This window comes from Lepisma saccharinum, chromosome 1 (assembly GCF_977018435.1).
Source record: "Lepisma saccharinum chromosome 1, izLepSacc3.1, whole genome shotgun sequence".
NCBI lineage: Eukaryota > Metazoa > Arthropoda > Insecta > Zygentoma > Lepismatidae > Lepisma > Lepisma saccharinum.
In genome coordinates this window covers 89,875,145-89,895,355 of record NC_139229.1, presented here as the reverse complement: position 1 = coordinate 89,895,355, position 20,211 = coordinate 89,875,145, and the positions used below count along the sequence as shown (strand labels likewise).

Here is a 20,211-nt window from a genome sequence, read left to right as displayed (position 1 = left end):
CATTCACAATTTGGAGGGCTACGACGCCAAAATCTTCATAAAGGAGATGGGATGCGACGCTCAACCCATTAGCGTCATAGCTCGCACCAACGAGAAATTCATTTCATTCAGCAAGAAGGTGGACGTTGGAAATGGCAATCACGTAGAAATTCGCTTCTTGGACTCCTACAACTTTCTGTCTTCGAGTTTGGCGACACTCGCGTCTCAACTCACCGACGATGATTTGGTCGCCACCAGGAAATGTTTCGGCGACCAACATTTAGCACTGTTGAGACGCAAGGGTGTTTACCCCTACGAATACATGATGGATGCTTCCAAATTCTCAGAAACATCGTTACCACCGAGAGAAGCATTCTACAGTCGTCTTAGCGACACCTGTTGCACCGAAGAGGACTACCATCATGCTCAGCTCGTCTGGTCTACATTCTCTTGTCAAACCATGGGCGACTATCACGATCTGTATCTGAAACTGGATGTTACGCTATTGAGCGACCGTTTTCATCTCCATCGCTCGAGAGGAATGGCAGCATATGGTTTGGACCCCGCTTTCAGCTACACCACACCGGGTTATTCTTGGCAGGCGATGTTAAAATCCACGAAGATGAAGATAGAACTCATCAAGGACGTCAATCAACTTTTGTTTGTTGAAGAGGCAAAACGTGGTGGAATCGTCCAGTGTCCCCTTCGATACGTCAAGGCCAACAATCCATATGTTGCCGATTTCGATGCAAAAAAACCGACAAACTTCTTGGCATACTGGGACATGAACAACCTGTATGGTTATGCCATGTCCGAGCCTCTGCCCATCGGAGAATACGAATGGATGAGCGAGCAGGAACTTCAAGATTGTTTGGAATGGAGCGAAGATCATGAAAATGGATGTTTCCTGAAAGTAGATTTGGAATATCCTGCATCGCTTCATCGAAAACACCATGGATTTGCGATGGCACCTGTGATGGAAACGGCTCCGGAGAAGAAGCTGATGCTCACCTTCAAGAGCAAAAAAAATTACGTGGTGCATTATCGTCTCCTACAATTCTACCTCCGGCATGGATTGGTTTTGAAGCATGTGCACTCGGGATTGAAGTTTAGACAGACCAGGTGGCTAGCACCCTATATCGACGGCAACACTCAACGTCGAGCATCAGCTTCTTCTTCCGCAGACAAAGACCTATACAAATTGATGAATAACAGCATCTACGGCAAGAGCATGGAAGATGCCAGGAAAAGAAGAAATATCAACTTGGTCTCCAACCCAAAAAAAATAAACAAGCACGTCACTCAGCCCACGTACAAAAACTTCACGATACTGAGCGACACGTTGGTATTGATCGAACGTGCTCTCCGCCACATAACATTCGACAAACCAATCGCCGCGGGAGTCGCGATCCTCGAGTTGTCGAAGCTGGCCATGTACAAGTTTCACTACGACATCATGAAACCACGCTATGGAGAGGCGATCGAGGTGGCGTACACCGACACGGACAGCTTCGTGTACAACATCCGCACCGATGATCTATACGAAGATCTGAAAAACATGAGCCAGCATTTCGACTTCTCTAATTATCCGAAAAATCACCCTCTCTTCGACGACAGCCAGAAAATGACGATCGGGAAGATGAAGGATGAAGTCAACGGCCGCATCATCACAGAGTTTGCGGGTCTTCGAGCGAAAATGTATGCCATCAAAGTTCAGGATGAGACCGAAATAAAAAAAGCAAAAGGGGTGGGGCGTTCGAGCACAAACAAACTAACCGTAGAAGATTACAAGTCGTCCTTGTTCGACAAAAAAATCAAACGCATGACCGAACATCGGATCACGAGCACCATCGACCAATTGCGTACATCCATGATTAATAAAGTGGCGCTTGATCCCCACGACACCAAATTGAGGCTACTGGACTGCAACATCCACACCCGAGAATGGGGATGTCATGACGAGGAAGAAATCTGCTCGCACCATTAGACTTCCGCATCAAAAAAAGTATGTATTATTTCTTGCACCACTTTTTATTTTTTTTTTAAAAAAAATCATTCACACTAATTTTTGCATTCACACTTTTTTTATATTTTTGCATTCACACTTTTTATATTTTTCTATCGTTTTTTTTAAAAAAAAACAATCATTCACACTAATTTTTGCATTCACACTTTTTTTTATATTTTTCTATCATATTATGTACACTATTTTGAGGATATTTTTTTTCTTTCAGATGCTGCACCCCCTACGGAAACTTTTTTAGTTTTTACACATTCCATTCTTAACCAAATTTTTTTCTTCTCTTCAATCATAAAACACACACATTACACATGGAGGTCCTCTGTAGAGTTTCATAGAAGTTTGAGAAAAAAAAACCCATGAAACTCTACAAAGGCATGACTTTGTTAGCCGCGGCCATTAGAACTGTGTTGGGCACCACGCACCCTCGCGAGGTTATAGGGGCCAGGTATCCTAAAAAAACAACAATTATTATTTTGTTTGTTTGCTTGCGTCACAATACAGGTGTGTGCGCGCGTGTGTGTGGCACATCGTTCCCCCGAGAGAGGTTTACAAAGGTCACGATATACGGAGTTGGAAAATTACGATATGGCGCATTCGCTCACCACTGTTGCCAGCCATGGGTCTCTCTCTCTCTCTTCATCTTACACCAACGTTGGCATCTCTGTTTTTTTTTTAGTTGTAAGTGGGTTTCCAACACACTCTAGTTAATAATACTACATATTATACACACACACGCACACACATACTGCGTTGCCATCCACCCATCTCTCTCTCTTTTACAGCAGTGCCGGCTCTCCTTGCCCAGTGTGTGCAGGTTGGCAAAAATTGCTTTATGCGCTGTAAGGCAACCCTCAAGCAAAGTTGCCAGCTCCTTGCTTTAGGTTAGGTTAGACCAAAAAAAATCTTGGTGATTTTTTTTCGAGTGAGGAGTTGGCAACGCTGATCTCCACTTGAGGGCGGTCAACCGGGTTGATTGCACAAGCAAAATTGCCAGCTCCTTGCTTTAGGTTAGGTTAGACCAAAAAAAACCTTGGTGATTTTTTTTTCGAGTGAGGAGTTGGCAACGCTGATCTCCACTTGAGGGCGGTCAACCGGGTTGATTGCACAAGCAAAGTTGCCAGCTCCTTGCTTTAGGTTAGGTTAGAGCAAAAAAGGCTGTGGGTAAGCTGTCGGTTGTTTAACTCTTCCCTCTCTCTTTTTTTCTTGTAAAAGGCTATGGCAAAAGTACCAGTGGGTTGGCAACCTTGCTTTATGCACTGTAAGGCAAGCCTCAAGCAAGGTTGCCAGCTCCTTGCTTTAGGTTAGGTTAGACCAAGAAAAAAAACCTTGGTGATTTTTTCGAGTGAGGAGTTGGCAACACTGCGAGAAAATACCTCAAGCAAGGTTGCCAGCTCCTTGCTTTAGGTTAGTTTAGACCCAAAAACAAAAACCTTGGTGATTTTTTCGAGTGAGGAGTTGGCAACACTGCGCGCGAAAAGTAGGTCAAAGGACCGTTCTAGGATCGGCCATTCCACCTACTCTATTAGCAGGTCGTAGTAGATTACACTGAGGGGGGCCTTACAGTAAGAGGGGGGTAGCCTTATAGGAAAATATCGTAAGTCATTTCAAATGTAGGTCAAAAAAACGAGTTGGCATAAAAAATAGCTTAAAAAGTGATGCCAGAGCTTTTTCTGTCCATTTTTTCTTTCATTTTAGGTTAGTTTAGTGCGTAAAACGTCGTAAAATAAAAAGTAGGTCAAAGGGCCGGCCCAGAACGTACGGTTTCACCTACTATTTCTTTCGCTTCTTTTTCATCATTTTTCATTCTTTTATTGTTAAGCCATCTATTGTTGTAGTTATCGTCAACAATTACACATCCGTTTAAATTCTTTGAGCTGTTCTTTCGAATGGTATCGGTAAAAATTTCGTAATATACATAATTAACATTTTGTGGTTGTTTATTATCACGGAATGTTTTTGTGGACACACTGTATATTTGTGAATTAAATTATACGCATTAGCAATTATTATTACAATAAAGAATTCTAAATGGGAGTTAACCCATATCCCGCTACCATCGGTTATAAACAGAAAAAGGAGAGAGAGACAGATACATTTTCACCTGGTAGCCAGTAGCGGCGATTGGGTGCCAAAACCGCGAGGGAGGGGGCAAAGGCAATTTAATTTCTCTTAGTAGACAAGGCTTAGCATTAAGAGGCCATAGTGCAGGAGCAAAATTGGAAATAGTAGAGGGTAACTGCCCCCATGCCCCTCCAATCGCCGCCACTGCTGGTATCCTTACCTCAATGGTTAGAAAACTAAAAGTACCCAGACTGCCTCTCTACACAACATACACATTCATTTATGCAAGAACAAAATTGAAATTTTTACAATTTGAAAAATCGTCGATGTTATATTAGTAGCTTTTTATAGGTTCACATTTAAAAAAATTATGGCTCGAGGGGATGGGGTGTGTCATGGCCCCCATCGCCTCTCCCCTGGGTACGGGCCTGCCCGAGAATCTCTGGACCGAGCGAACGAAAATAAAACTCTGAGCAAGTAGTGACTCGAGACGGCTCGACCAATTAACGTGTGCGATGGAACGAGATTTCGTGCGACTGCAGCTACCAGCTGTTTGTCCCAGAGTGTACGGCTTCGCTCCATCCACTCGCTTTCTCCCCTTCTCTACCGTCATGCGCGGCCTTGCTCCATAGATTCCCGGAATAGGTACACTCAGGTAACTGCAATGCTGCAAGGCAACGAAGCCCTGGCGCCTGGAACTACGGCCTGTATAATCCTCTGTAGGGCTGTGTTTTGTTCTTATATGCGCTTAGTCTACTTAAGGAGATATTATTTTATTCATCAGAGACATGCATTGAGTTATGCTAAGAGACTGGACGGGGGCAAATAGCCTGAGTGCTGACGCTGAATGTTTCTTTTAGTCTACAGTGCTAATAATAAATTGCGAATCGATTGAACAGGAAATTGCTGGATGAATTTAAGGGATTCAGTCCCTTTGACGAGACGAACGACTTAAATATCAAGGGCAGTTTTGGCGCTGGTTTCCTGGTACTCTAACAGACATGTCTATCTGCTGGACACGCTGTGTAGTTGCGCCATCTCTTGACAGGCCTCGTCACCTCGTACTAAGGGCAGTGTTTCCGGTGTTGACAGGTTCACTCCAAATAACAGAAAAGTTACTCCATGTCATCCTTTAAACTACTTTAGCTTTCAACTTCGGGAGAATTCACACCGAAGCCAAACATGCTGCTTGGAAATGAGACAATCAGCAGTAACGTATCGCACCGTAGTGACACGACAGACCACACAAGCCTGCGTTCAATTGGTGAAATCCTCAAGCGACACGTGCCGCTTCGGTGTGAATTCTCCTTTACAAGGAACGTCAACAGTCGCTGAATAACTTTGGAAGGTGGCGAGGAAATAGTGCACACATGCATGTTTCATTTTTTTCTTTATTTCCAATATCGCACCCCCTAAATTTATTCCGCACCCCTAGATGATTGATCCTGGCGCCACCGCTGCTTGATTAAAGGCAACGACGTTACCTCTGTGCCATCGGGAATGCCCTGCATTAGTTGATGCTTTGATTTGATTTGTTTTACTTCGCTTTTGTTCCACTTTCGGCTGATGGGGATGAGTGATGATGAAATTAATGAATAGACATCACAAACGTCCATGCCCAAGCCACTGATTCGAACCTGGGACCCCTAGCGTTACAGCGCGATGTGCTAACCACTTCGCCACGGGGGCCGGCCTTGCATTAGTTGAACTTGACAAAATAAATTATGAAGACGTGGGAGATGGGGTCCTTTTATATTTCGTCAGACAACTGTTTCATTTGTATAGCCTTCGTTTCAATAGGAAATGGCATAATCTACCATTATTAGCCTATGCATACACGAAAGCGTCTGTTAATGTGTTAAAAACCCAATAGATGGCTCTCTTGTTCATGTGTGCTCTCCTAGGTGAGCAAAACTATTAGATTTCTTCCATGGACTTGTAATTGTGCCCGAAACTTTACGTCTAAAATAGAAATAAACTCAACTACTTTTATAATATCGTGTGTAGACATTTATATCAGGCTGCGACATATCAAAGCTGAGTTGATAACTTCTTGTACACAAATCATTTCTTACATGGAATTGAGATCATACTGACGCGTAGTTTTAGGGATTGTTATTTCTTATTTTAGCATAAAAAAACATTACTTGTTTCTAAAAAAAAACTTTCATTCATCACATCAAATTCTCCCCCTCCCATGCCAACCACGCTTCGTCACAGTCTATGACGACTCCAAATTCTGATTACCAAGCATGAAGTATATCCCACTGGTAATTTTCAAAATTGCAAATTTAACTTCGCAACAAGTCCACAGCAGCCTTTCAAGCATGGAACGAGCGATTCCTAACCGGCAGAATTAACCAAATCAGAGTGATTACATTGTAATTGATGAACAAATTTCCTTAACTAGAACCTCTCGTCGGGACCAGGCGGTGGAAGCGTGCCTCAATTGTTCCGTTGTTTCATTATGAGATCAATACCAACCACAACTGCGAAACACAGTACCAGATTTTGCCGATAGGTGACAGCACGTAGATTAATCAGATATAAGTATTTAACACTGTGCACACGTATTTAGTACTTCTGCATGCATGTAATGAATAAATTTACCTTGTTTACTGCAAATATACTGGATACAGTGTAAGCTTATTTTACACTATGATTAACAATTAAACTAAAATTCTTCCGTAGTGATCAGATTTTAAGAGTTTAATATATAGAATATGATAGAACCTTGAGTATATGACGTGAGAACCTTGCATAAGTCTTAGATACTCCATATTTAACAAGACGGAAAGAATCGCTATTATCCTGGTACAGATTCCGCCACTGTCTGATCTGTCACATGTTGGAAGACATGTGCGGCAACATGAGGGTGCGGAGGGGTGCTTGCGCACACTTAATTTTTTTCCGCACCCTCCTAGCACAGCACCCCTTTTTCAAAATTTATTTTCAGCCTAAAATAATGTTAACTTTTTACAGAGAAGCAGCTTTGGAATTATCAAAATAGTTTCTGGCAACGAAACATTCGTTTAAAGAGGCGATAAAGAAATGATTGTTCGCGAGTGCTAAATGCTCTTTAGTAAATTAAAAAATTATAAACATTAAATGCTACTAATTTTTTTTTGTTTAATACCTTGACCGAACGTGTTTTGTTAATTCAACCAAATCATTTTTTCTGTGTTGCAGTGTAATTTACGTTGTGACTTACACAAACCATTGTGTGTATAATATTAAGTATTCAAGAGGCGCTACTATGATAGAATACTACAGCCATTGATATTAATCTGAAACTGAGGTCACACGTACTTCTTTGTACGTTGTGGCCAAGGCATGCAAGCAAAAATGAATTAAGTCAATACCATATTGTCATAAAAGCCTACTGAAAATTGATTGCTATTTGATGTAATGGCTAAAGCATGCATAGATGTTTCATTTTTCCTTTATTTTGAACATCGCATCCCGTAAATTTCATTCCGGACTCCCTCAACTACCCTAGATGGTTAATCCTGGCGCCGCCACTGTTGGAAGACCTTGCCAGCTATCACATGAGTTCCTCCACCCACCGCCAGGGGCGCTGGTGACAGCACGTGCTTCCTTATCTCCCAGCCAGAATTCGCCGTTCGCTTTCGGAGGGAAATTTCAACTTTTGGTTAACACATACACGGCCAGTGGCGCAGGAACGGGGGGGTACAGGGGTACATTGTTCCCCCTCAAATTTTTGAATGGGAGTACTGTACCCCCGAAATCGAAGATTCTAGTTGTACCCTTTGTAGCCCCCCACTCTCAGATAATTTGACAGAAGCAAGGAGCTACTGTTAAAAGAACGTAATATTTACTAATCGCTCAATACAAAAAGTATAAATTATTTAGAAGCATTATTTTCCTGACCACAGGAATTCAAACCATTGTAAACTTATTCTACTACATTGTGCTTGCTACTAGTTAGTTCATTGACCTGTGTCTTTGGAAATCTTTTTATGGAGATGAAAATTGTTTAAAATATGTGTAGAACGATGGCATGAGATAAAGTTTACTTTCAGAAAATCACGCTGCAGACGAATGCCCCTTCGCCGGACCCCGTTACGACGCCAGGGGTCCCGGTCCATTCATCAACTTCATCACATCATCACTCATCCCCATCTTCGCAAATTAGCCAAAAGTGGCACAAAAAGCGAAGTAAAACAAAGCAAATCAATCAATCAATCAACGAATGCCCCTTCGTGTAAGGGGGGTACATGTTTCGTAAACAAGTGACCGCGTCGATTCGAAGATATAAATCTGAATCAGGAGAATATATAACTGACTTTCTTTCATTTTGAATTTTTCAAATGGAATTTTCCGGAACGAAATACTGCTACAATTCCTCGTCTTGTTTTCGGGACGCGACACGACAGACCAATTTGGGGGATACAATGTACTCCTGTAGCTCACCGATTATTTTTAAAACTCTGTCAGAGGTTGTCCGGAAAACTGTACTTAAACCTATATATTAAGAGATATTTTGAAAATAAAGATGGTACCGAGACAAGAAAAGTCTCAAATTTGGAGACAAGACTCAAATAAATCTCTGCAATACCAAAACGAGACGATACTTGATGTCTGAGACGATCTCGTTTGAAACTTCGGCATCACATAATTTACTTAAAGCAAATTTAAATTACTATGGGTCTTATTCAGACATACCAAGCGTATATCTTGTTCATATTTCAATTTTATTTTGTTTGTTCTAGTGACAATTGTGAGCCTGTGTTGCTCGGTTTCATCAATTCAGGATAAAATTCTATTTCGATGGTTCGCAGCGTTGAACAAAAGGTAAAGCAGAAAAACGTTATTAAGAAAAGTTTTTTGCTTTAATGAGTAATGACATATATACGTTGTGAAAGTTTGAGTGGTGATACATTTATCTCATCTCGATATCATTCCTAGTTTAAAAAGATCAGCAATATTTCCAAGACATTATCAGAATGGGGAGGCTTTACGTATGACTAGGTATGCTTAGAAATGGACAAAAATTGCTTAAAATTTAACACAACACCATTTTAAGTTAAATTCTAAAGTCAAACTGTAAGAAAATTACATTAGACAGTTGAATGCACGAAATAAATTAGACTCACTGCAGGGTCGATGATTTGCCAGTTGGCTTGTCAAGGATCCTGTAATGCTTATAACTTGATCCATTTTGTTGCAATTTTTTCTGCATGAAAACAATGCACTCGGAGTCTATTGAATTGAAGAGCAGGTTTAAAACTTCTAAATGATTTCTCTAATCACTTAAGGTAAAGTTCATGGCACTGAACCCGCTTTCACATTCAGCTGTAGATATTGGTACAATTTGGATTGGATTCACAAGGTATTTGAGTGAGGTGGGAATGTGTATCGAATTTTCTTTGTAGATGCGAAAATCTTCGACTGCTAACGCGTACATGCTTTCGCTTACATTAAAGTTCACCTTGTTATATAAACGAGGAATTAACATCTTTCAGTCTTTGAGGAGCATCATAAGTTACAGCTAATTACATTACAAATAATTACTATGTCAAATGTTTTACAAATAACAAATACTTCAAAATTAGATCTCTTGCGACTTGATCGGGAATCATCTCGATTCAGTATTTTTTTTAAAAATACAACATAGCGCTATAGCTGTCAACAAGCGTTCGAAAAGTGCTGTTAACATACGTCAAAGACAGGGCACAGTTTTCGTATTCGATAAAAAAGTACTTGTAAAACACCTTCTAGAAGTCTGAGAAAATACCGAGTACATGGCTTCTAAAAGGCTCTGTATACGGTACACATCTGCCATAAATTAGTATCATGATATCTTATATATAGCTATGGGTCTCTAAAATGAACTAAACTGAAGTGGAATTCTGTAAGTACGATATATTTAAAAATATGATTTTCATATTCGGTGGGTGGGAAATAATTATTCCTGATTTGGAATGACTCAAGGTAGAGATGGGTGAATCCTCCTCACCCTCTTTAAATCACAACCTGCGTTAAAATAAATAGATGTAGCTTTGCTCGCAATTTTCACATTACGAACTCCTGATTTTCCATCCCATTAAATTCAAAATGAACTCAGAACAGGCTCCAGAACAGTATGTTTTGGAATTGCTATCTGGTCTTGAAACCTTGAAATTGTAAAAAATAAACAATAATAAAAAAAAAATAACAATTACGTAGGCAAATTTTGCATTTGAAACTCCATATTCGCGTCTAAAATTGCATTTCCCATGCCCCACATTTTACCTAGGTAAGGATATGTGTGAAGTACATACAAAATATGTAATATAGAAGGTTGAATTCTTGTACCACCCAAATGAAAAACGTTCCTGCGCCACTGTACACGGAGAGGAGGGAGAGCCACATAGGGAGCAGGTATTTCAAAACGGTGACCCGAAAGTACTTTCTTACCTTTCTAAGGCAGTGTTTCTCAACCACCAGGACGCGAAAGGTTGTCCTGTAGTTTGTGACTTGCAGCCCGAGCCCGCAACCACCTGGAAAGATGGTAGTTCGTTCGTGTTTCCAAATCCACTGCGATAACAGAAAATGGTTCTCGACAGTGGCGGGGATGGATGAAACGCCCCCAAATTAAGAGGTTGACGGACGGGCACATTAACAAATAGGAGGTTGAAGCGGAAATATTCTGATTAATTGCAATCTTTTGGTGTCCGAAATGGAACAGGCCAATAACAATCAGCACTTACCAAATTAATTTAATGATATTTTCCAAAAGAAACTAAGAGATCCATTTGTAGTCAACTACTTTAAATAAAATTGTATATTTGTCAACAAGCTTATGCATAATCGAACTAACGCTCTCTATGGTTATGTCATAACTTATGTATTAATATTGAGTTTCAAGGGTCCATATTAATTTACGTATAAAATTAAAAAGTTAGAAACCTATTTACGACTAACATTATTGCGTTGATTTTTTTTTTAAAAAAAACTAATTTACCGGGCCGCGGGCTCACGATGTTTGGGAATCACTCTTCTAAGGGCTTAAATAACATTTTTTCTTGCCGGTTCGAAGGACTCGTAAAAAAAATAAAAGTGCTCCCCTGTGCTTTGCACCACGCCATGTTTGCGTGTAAGGGGTGTGGAATTAGGGCCCCACATTTTCTTGATCACATCTGAAGGTGTGGGTGATGTGATCAGCACCACGCCCCTGGCCGACTTTACTTCCCAGAGTTTCCTCCAGGTGCCCACTTGATACGACACTGGGTAGGCGCCGGAGCTGCTTGATCAGGTTGAAAAAATCCCGGTGGAAAAATTCCCCCGGAGATCGAACCTGGGTCTCTCGCATGGTAGTCAGACGCCATAACGACTGAGTTACCACAGCTATCAAGTGCATATTTGCACTAGACATACTTTCGGCAACAGCAGCCCGCAGACGAGAGATCACTTAGTGGCGGGAAGTGTACCAGCATAGTACTTCTGGCCTATAAATAACTCGCCTTCCATGTTAGACCATTTTAAAGACATGGACATCTAGGATAACAAAGATTTTTTTTCATCAAAAAAAGTTTCGTTATGGCCTTAGGACTAAACATCTTGTGCCCCTTTTAGATGAAAGGATGGGCCAAAATCTTAAAACGCTTTGCATCTGGGCGTTCACATTTGCAACCTGCTTCGTCCATATCAATCTACTCCCTTGTCCACCATTGCCAGACAAGATGGCGTCAAGAATCCACGTGACGTCTCCTGCCCGCAATTCGGGGCCCATCAGCGCGGCCATTAGGCGCTGAAATTAGCTTCATTCCGTGGACAGACGACGCGGTAACCGGCTCCGATAAGAAATATTGGAAAATCTTCCTTCCACGGTCCCTTGCGAGACAATAGGGGCGCCTCGCCTCGGCCTTCTTGTCTGGTCGTCCAATCTAATCACGTCGCACGTGTAAATCAATTAATTAGGTTTTCATTTGCTGCTCGGAAGGAGTTTCGGTTAAGTGCTATGGCGTACGCAATGAGAGAGCTGATGGGGCTACAGCCCCTCCAGAAATTTCGAGAAAATATCCAAATAGGTTAAGGCAACCCTCCGTTAAAATGACCGCGATTATTTGTCATTGAACAACTTTCAAAACAAACTTTAAAAATGGTAATAACGGAATATTTTATAGTGTGTAATGCCCACCCCTAGAACTCGCCTATGTAATATCCCCCTTTACAATTTCAGTTCCCCTCCGCAAGTGGTTTAGTGGGTATGTTGATAGCAGTGGCGTTCTCAAGACGGTTGATGGGAGACATACCTCCCGTTGTGGACCAATTTTCCTATACAAAAAAAAACACTGAATGCAGGAATATATAAGGTATGGTTAGGTAAAGTTCGCCGTGCATATTGCCCCATGCCATGAAGGCTCTTAGGTAAGATCCCATACATTCACGATCTCTCTCTCTCTTCTGGGATCAGTACCACGTTCTGTCTGCTATCACACCAAGGTTACCTCCAGAGGCTGGTTGAACCCCAGAACCGCTCTATGCAGGGAAAAGTTCGGTAAGTTTGCACCATAGATGACCCATCCCGGGAATTGAACCAGAGGTTTCCCGCGTGGAAGTAAAACGATCTATCAACTAGACAACCGCGGCTCCGCAGTAACAAATAGCATAAACTTTATTTAAAAAACAAGGCATAACACTTTCTTTACAAATATCCTTGATTATAATATCTGCATATACTCTTGGTAGGGATGATAATGTTCCCCGTTTACAATTTTTTTAAGAAAACGTACCGCGTGTTCCGTTCAAACTTCCCACATTTCAATTCATCATTGCTAAAAGGTTGTGAAATATAATGGAATGCTAGTGGTACTAGACGAAAGAAAAATTCAAAGAATTTTATTGCATGACCTCGAAGTTCACAGCAGTTCTCTCACTATGCAGCGCCACAATCGCATAAATCACAATGGCGACTCCGCAGCAGCGCGCACAATCTGTATTATGGCAGATACCAAATCAATCATTACAATGCAAAGAAATTACTGGAGAGAATATGGAGGTGAAGCACAACCCTGACAGATGGAATGTGGCCTCGTCTGAAAACAACACGTTTCCAAGAAGTTGAGGATCCCTATTCATACGATCCAGCATTTCAATAGCGAATTTCTGTCGTTGTGGCTTATCATTTGGCTTCAATTGTTGAACAATTTGCACCTTGTAAGGGTACAAATGAAGCCAAAAACTTCGCATGGTTTTCCCATCAGGTGCTTCACCTCCATATTCTCTCTCCGGTAATTTATTTGCACTCTAATGATTGATTTGGTCTCTGCATACCAGAATCCAGATTGGGCACGCTGCTGCAGAGTCGCCATTGTGCTTTATGCGATTGTGGCGCTGCATAGTGAGAGAACTGTGAACCTCCAGGTCATGCAATAAAATTCTTCGAGTTTTTCTATCGTCTAGTACCGCTCGCATTTCATTATGTTTCATAACCTTTTTGCAATGATGAATTGAAATGTGGGAAGTTTGAACGGAACACGCTGTAGTATATAGAGTCCGAAAAGTTCACGTAGTTCAAGTAGCTTATATACCTAATAGTTAACGGATGTTTGTGCCCTCGGACGACAATATTTAGAACTAAATCAATTATTTTGTATGTATACTTCATAAATAAATATTCATATATTCACAAAACTCATAAATTATGCATATAAAAATAATTGATTTAGTTCTAAATATATGTAAATTACTTCTAAATATTGTCGTCCGAGGGCACAAACATCCGTTAACTATCTATTATATAAGCTACTCACGTACTTTCAGATTATATTTTGTAGAACATAAGTATTACAACAAGTCTATCTATTTATTTATATTTGTACTTGAGAACTTTACATTACGTTACAGTACATCGTTTGACACGTGTGTTGTCTTTTGCGCACCCACACACACGTCACTAGCAGTTCGTCAGCAAAGTGACTATGTACGCCTACATCAGTCATGGCGCAACAACTGACATATGAATTCGTGCGGTTCCATGTGACCTTTAGAGCAGGGATGCCAATCCACGAAAACGAAAGCCGATCAATTTTCAACCCGATCGCAACAGGATGCATGCAAGTAGGAGGGATACGGGGACATCTCGGACACTCTTCATTATCAGAAATGTCCATCCGCCAAACCGCTCACGGGAATTCTAAGTGAAAAATAAGACGTAAAGGTCAAAAGATAAAGTATATGTCTTCATAAATGTCCGAAGGATACATGGTTATATAAGTGAGAAGAAGCTACACGGATCACGGGAGAGCTTGCCATCCATCACAGCTATTCTTCAAGTTCCTATCATCCGGGAGCAGCGAGGAACGCTTCGAACATCGATTGGCTTGCGTGTTTTATGCCATAAAACATTCAGAGAGAGGGCTGATTCCTCTTTCTCTCTCTCTCTTCACGACAACGTCGATAAATCTTTCTCAGTCTGGTCCCTCGTTGGTTTCCTCAAGCCGGTTAGGAAATTTGCTCAAAACATTTATGATGGTGATCGATCAGCAGGCAATGCAAAGAAACTTGGAAAGAGGAATAGGTGGTACAGAATTTCCCAAGAACAACACGTTTTCACAGTTCTTTTCCCTTGCTTGTATTGAGACGTGTGGATTAAAGTATTTTCTAGCCTAATTTATACAGGGTATTTCAAACAAACATGACCTCAAACATCAGCTTCCCTTGCGTACGTAAAATTCATTTTTCCTTGTTCAAACTAAGCGACTTCTTATATTGTACAGGGTGTCCATGAAAGAATACTCTAGAATATTTATTTCCTTTGCTCCATACAACCTTTACGCTATATCAAGAGTACAAGGTTAACATCAGAAGATGTTAATACGATTCCTGGGATTCTCTTTTCGTCTGGTGTGAATTGCAAACCGTTATTTCCTTTAAATTGATCCATGCATTGGCAAACTAAATCTAAAAATAAGAAAATTGTGTTCGTAGCGGAATTGAGGAAATTTTAGTAAAATCTGTGACAAAATTTGTAAGGCGAATAAATTAATCTCTCCTCACAGTTATTTTCTTCATTGTTCTTTCAGACTGGTTAACTTGGCTCTTCCTGAGACATACCACAACAGTGGACATTTTGATATCACCTATATCATGTTCGTCTGGATTGCGTTCCTATCAACGGTTACCACGCCTGGGTTATTTGCCTCATGGAGGATGAGCAGGTAAATTTAAATAAGAAGGTAATTCATATGTACACTATGTTTCGTACGTAATTGCAATGTGTTTATTCACTTTTAAGTGCCTAATGATTGTGTTTAAATAAAAAGAGCACTATTTGTATAACACACAAGAAAATACGAAAATGAGACTTGTTAGCATACACAAGATGGCACTTAGGATATCACTAACCTTTATTCAATCGTTCGTAAATAAAATCAATCTAAGTTTTAAATAATTTAAATAAGTGTATTTCACTTCTAAACACGCACTATACTTATTGGCATAATACGGTATTTTGTGTCAAAACGTCACTTCTTACAATTCAACCTCTCAAGTTTTTACAGCATTCAATCACAATTCCATATCTTATACTTGTTAAGAATATAAAGATGACTAAATAGTCTAGCTCGGATTTGGCCTAATAGTTTATATTCTGTGGCTTTGTTGTCATGATGTTGTTATGTAATTGTGTACATGTTGTACAGCTGAAAGAAATGATTATTTTTATATATTAAGTGTTTGTTCAAGAATATGTCGTTCAATTTTAACAATACTTTCGTAAAGAATTAAATTTTTGGGGTGTGTCTGAGGCCATTTTGCACTCTTCAAGGTATACAAGGAAAGTCTTCTTATCTAAAATCTCTATATGAAAGTTTAAAAAGGGGGGAGTAAAAAGTCCTTGAGAAAGATTCAAATTGCAAGGTTGTAGAGTGACTTGCGTAGAATATACACAACACATTAAAAATATACCAAGACTTTACAAATATCATAAGAGATAGTGTAAAAGCCCCGTGCTTCTCTAAAAAGGTTGGAAACACTGCTTAGGACACTTTCATGATGTCATCTCCCAGCGTGGATGACAAGGATTCGGGGGATGAAGATTTTGTCTGAGGATATTAAAATCACCACATTCAATAAGGATGTGCCGAAAACAACGTTACATACAAGGGTCCGGCTCTTTCAGCAAATGGCAATGTGCGAGGCGACTGTGTCCAATACGAAGTTAGTTTAAATGACCTCTGCTCGACGAGAGGAACGGTACGAGGAACGCCATGGTGGGCTATCAGCGCGAAGCTTTTCCCCCGTATTGTTCCGCAACACACCACCCTTACCGAGCCGTTTCTGGCAGGAAAAGCCCAAATAAACAACTAAATAGGCTCGTTGTCGTGGGTTCCCATCCCGTTTCTCACCAGAGCGCTCGGAACCAAAGAATCAGTTCACAGGCAAGAACTTGCTGGATTAATGTTGCAGGGTGATTGCTGAAACTCGCAGAAATGGGATTTATACATTTATTTACAATTCAACAAACAAAGCTGGGATTCTTCCATTAGATTCTCGACTTTACATTATTTACATTTTTCTCTACTTTGAGCCCCATGGCGGAACCGCCTCGGGATTCTTTGTGAGTGATGGGAGGCCGCTGAAGTCCGTAAATATCAATCTCCCTCCGGCTATCAGTTTCACACACACCCTTTGACTCTAGTCAGAGAGGCCATATTTATACTTTCTCCTTCGTCGCGGGGATGAGGGCTTTTTGGCTCTATTAAACTACACTGAACCAATGGAAGAAATCCAAGCATAGAGTCACTCGGGAGAATACGCCCAACTTTTTTTTTTGGCGGTTTATAGCTTCGCTAAATGAAGGAGTGTCGCAATGAAAAGGATGTCAAATGAAAGCTACATGTATTTTTATTGTTACCTATAAGTTTTATTACTGTAAGTCTTATAGCAAAAGAACCAGAGAGAAATAAACAGATGAACGTCAATTTGGGCAAATCACCCCGTGTTCAGGATAAAATTCCCACCCATTAGGGATAAAATGCCCAATACAAGAAAATTGTTATAATAAAGGAAAATAATACACAGCATTAACTGGAAGATTATTAACGTTCATTTCGTAAACAGAACATCATTTGTACAGACAAGCATAGCGTTCCTAACAACATTTATTTTGAATTTACCATAGCCTCTTTTACTGTTTACATTTGTGAGAAATTGCATTGCACTTTGGACACATGTACGTGAATTCGATACATATTTCATGCATTCACATACTACAACGAATACACTGGATCCAGTCACATTGTTGTCCTTTCTTATCATAATGCCCATAATGCCATAATGAAATGCCCATGGGCACATTGCACTTAATTTCTGTGGGCATATCACCCCACAGCTACAAGAAGAAAATTGAATCACTGGGTTAGCAACTCTGAGCACCATGCGGCAGTTTCACTCTGCAGATATGTTTTCCTGACTCTTGATCTTAACACCAAATATAATTCAGTTTCTTTCTCTCTTGGGAATATTATTGCACACTGTTAATACAGCAACGTCCAAAAAATTATTACCTCAAAAAATGTCTTCTTACCTCATGAAATTAGTTCTGAATGGCTTCAGATTCTTCTCACAAAGAGCTTGTGAGAAGAATCTGCTGCCTCGTCTCACCACGGAAGGCGCTTTGAAGCAAGAGTCACCGAATTGTCATAACACTAACGTTGCGCGAAATACGAGGAGGTGGGCATTTAACCCCGATGGGCATATTCCCCGAGTGACTGTACAGAAGTAGTATACACAAAAAAACAAATCTGTTTGTAACAGTATCGAGAAGGGAAGAACGAAACACCTTCTGCAGGTTCCTGGCTGACAGAAGGGACCGCGACATCACCGTCTTCATCAGAAGACTTAGCAGTATCACCTGCTTCATTCCCACCCGAAGATGAAGAGACTCAGGCACGTCAACACTCTCTGAAGTCATCAGAACAAGACTAAAATATTTGACAAAAAGTTCATCATATGCTAAGTTATAAAGTTTGGAAAAGTAACAATAACAACGAGTTATTTGTGCAAGGGAAAGGAAGCATCAAACAGATGTTTATCGCTGTAGTGTTTACTATCAGGGATGTTATGCACAACAACGACAATAACTTACTTAGTATTCAAAACATGTTCTACTCCTATTCACACTTGTAACTATCTCTGTGTCTATTTATAAGTCTTTCTTCATCACAATCACTCCTTCTCTCTCCATCTCTTTTCCTTTTTAAACATCTCTCTCTCTCTCTCTCTCTCTCTCTCTCTCTCTCTCTCTCCATCCCTTCCCTCCGTGTCTGTGTGTGCTCGGGCTTCGTTTAATCTCTATCCGTCTTTTTCTATCTTTCTTCTGCACGTCTGTCTCTCCTCATCACTCCCTTTGAGAATCTCTATCTGTTCTATCTTCCCCCCTCTCTGGAAAAGATTTGCGGTGGGAGGGATTTGCCTCTACAAATTAGCCTCCACGAAGAAGTAGCTGAAATTGAATGTCATAATAAATTAACCATCTTACAAAACCTGAAAAGGATCTTTCCCATGCATTAGTAGGAATGTTGTCGTCATATAGGCAAAGGGTCCCGGGTTCGATCCCTGGTGGATTCCACTTTAAACTGTTGGCTCAGTTCTGATCAGCCTACCAGAGCGGGAATCAAAACAATAAAAATAACTCAATTAACATTTAAAACCAACTAACTACAGTAAAACATCGTTAATCCGAACCCCGATAAGCCGGACTTCGCTTAATCCGGACAGGCAAAACACCAAAAAAGAAAGAAAAGAAAGCAGAAAGCAAGGTTTTAAATGTGACGAAGTCAACAAGAGAACTTCCAAAAGAAAAGGCAGTCAACCACTGATGAAATTCTGTTTCCCGCAGACTTTGTACTGTACTGTATAGTGTATTTAGGCCTATGCCCTCTAAATACACCATAATAGAAATGTTTTGTTACTATAAACGGAGTTTTAATGCACGTTCTACTGTTCTTTTAGGTTATTTCAGTTAATCCGGTTTTTCGTTAAACCGGTCAACTTATCCCCCATTAGTCCGGATTAACGAGGTTTTACTATAACTCTCTACCCTTCTTAAACCCGAAGGTTTATGGCTTCCTACAGATAAGAGACCTGTAGTAAGGTCAAGACGAAGATCAAGAGATAACGTTGGGATGGACGTAAATGAAATCGTTAAGCATGGAAAATATTGTATTGATCTTGGCCAGGATAGGGACAGATGGAAGGTTTCCAGCCATAAACCTTCGGGTTTAAGAAGGCTAGAGGGTTATAGGTATTTTCTACTCTCACGGCAAGGGAAGTGGGGAGCGGGGAATACGCCGCAGACCAACCAGCAGCGGTGGCGCCAAGAGTTACAAGGTCGAGGAGGGGAGGAACTACCACGTGACCCTCTTTCTACAGGCTGCCGCGTTTCTTGTCGTGCTGGATTGGTCACTTCCCTGCTCTCCACTTCCCTTGCCAGCATATAGGTTGCCCACCATAAGAGTAGAAAATACCTATAGTTAGTTAGCATTTGCTACATATTTCTTAATGATTTTTTCCCTTTAAAATGGTGCTAATCTAAGTTTCGCATGGTGTAATTTGAGTCTCTAGTTACTAATACATAGACTTGCGTATTATTTACATGTAATAACTTTCATTGATACCCACATGCGTTAAGGAATTATTCATGAAATATTTCCTTCTTTTAGGAGAGCCAAAGATCGTTTCAGAGGATACTTTCGTTTCAGCAACAGAGGTCACCGCAGGCGACAATGCCCCGCAGACATAATCCAGTGCCACAACAATGTGATTTACTCGCAACACAGCAGCAACAATGATCCCGAATCCACCGCCACTTACCAGCAAGAATTATCCTCGTCTTGATGTGATTATCCTCTTGTTTAACTAAAATAATGAGCCAACTCTCTTGTTCATATTTGAACTGAATGCTTTCAAATTGAAATCTGTACAAAGCCAATGTAAGCATAAGATTCGATCAATCGTCGATAAACATATACGGTGGAAGAGAAAGATACCTCAACCATTTGCAAATGTTGTAAATTGCTATGATATATGCATACTACTATATATTCTTGGGGTAAATTAAAAATGAAGAAGTTGCTAAATCTGTTGTACACAACCATCCAAGTTGTTCTCTTGTACATTGACCAGAAACATTGATGCTC

The 20,211-nt window shown here is 40.5% G+C and overlaps 1 protein-coding gene across 1 annotated transcript in view; it reads left to right on the top strand.

The window, feature by feature from the left end:
• LOC145984240 (prolactin-releasing peptide receptor-like) overlaps positions 1–19,909 on the top strand; it is a 482,759-nt gene extending 462,850 nt beyond the window's left edge. The window contains exons 6-7 of the mRNA XM_083117825.1: positions 15,094–15,228; positions 19,735–19,909. Coding sequence (XP_082973951.1) covers positions 15,094–15,228; positions 19,735–19,909 — 310 coding nt within the window. The remainder of the gene's footprint in view (positions 1–15,093; positions 15,229–19,734) is intronic.
• Positions 19,910–20,211: the final 302 nt, after the last annotated feature.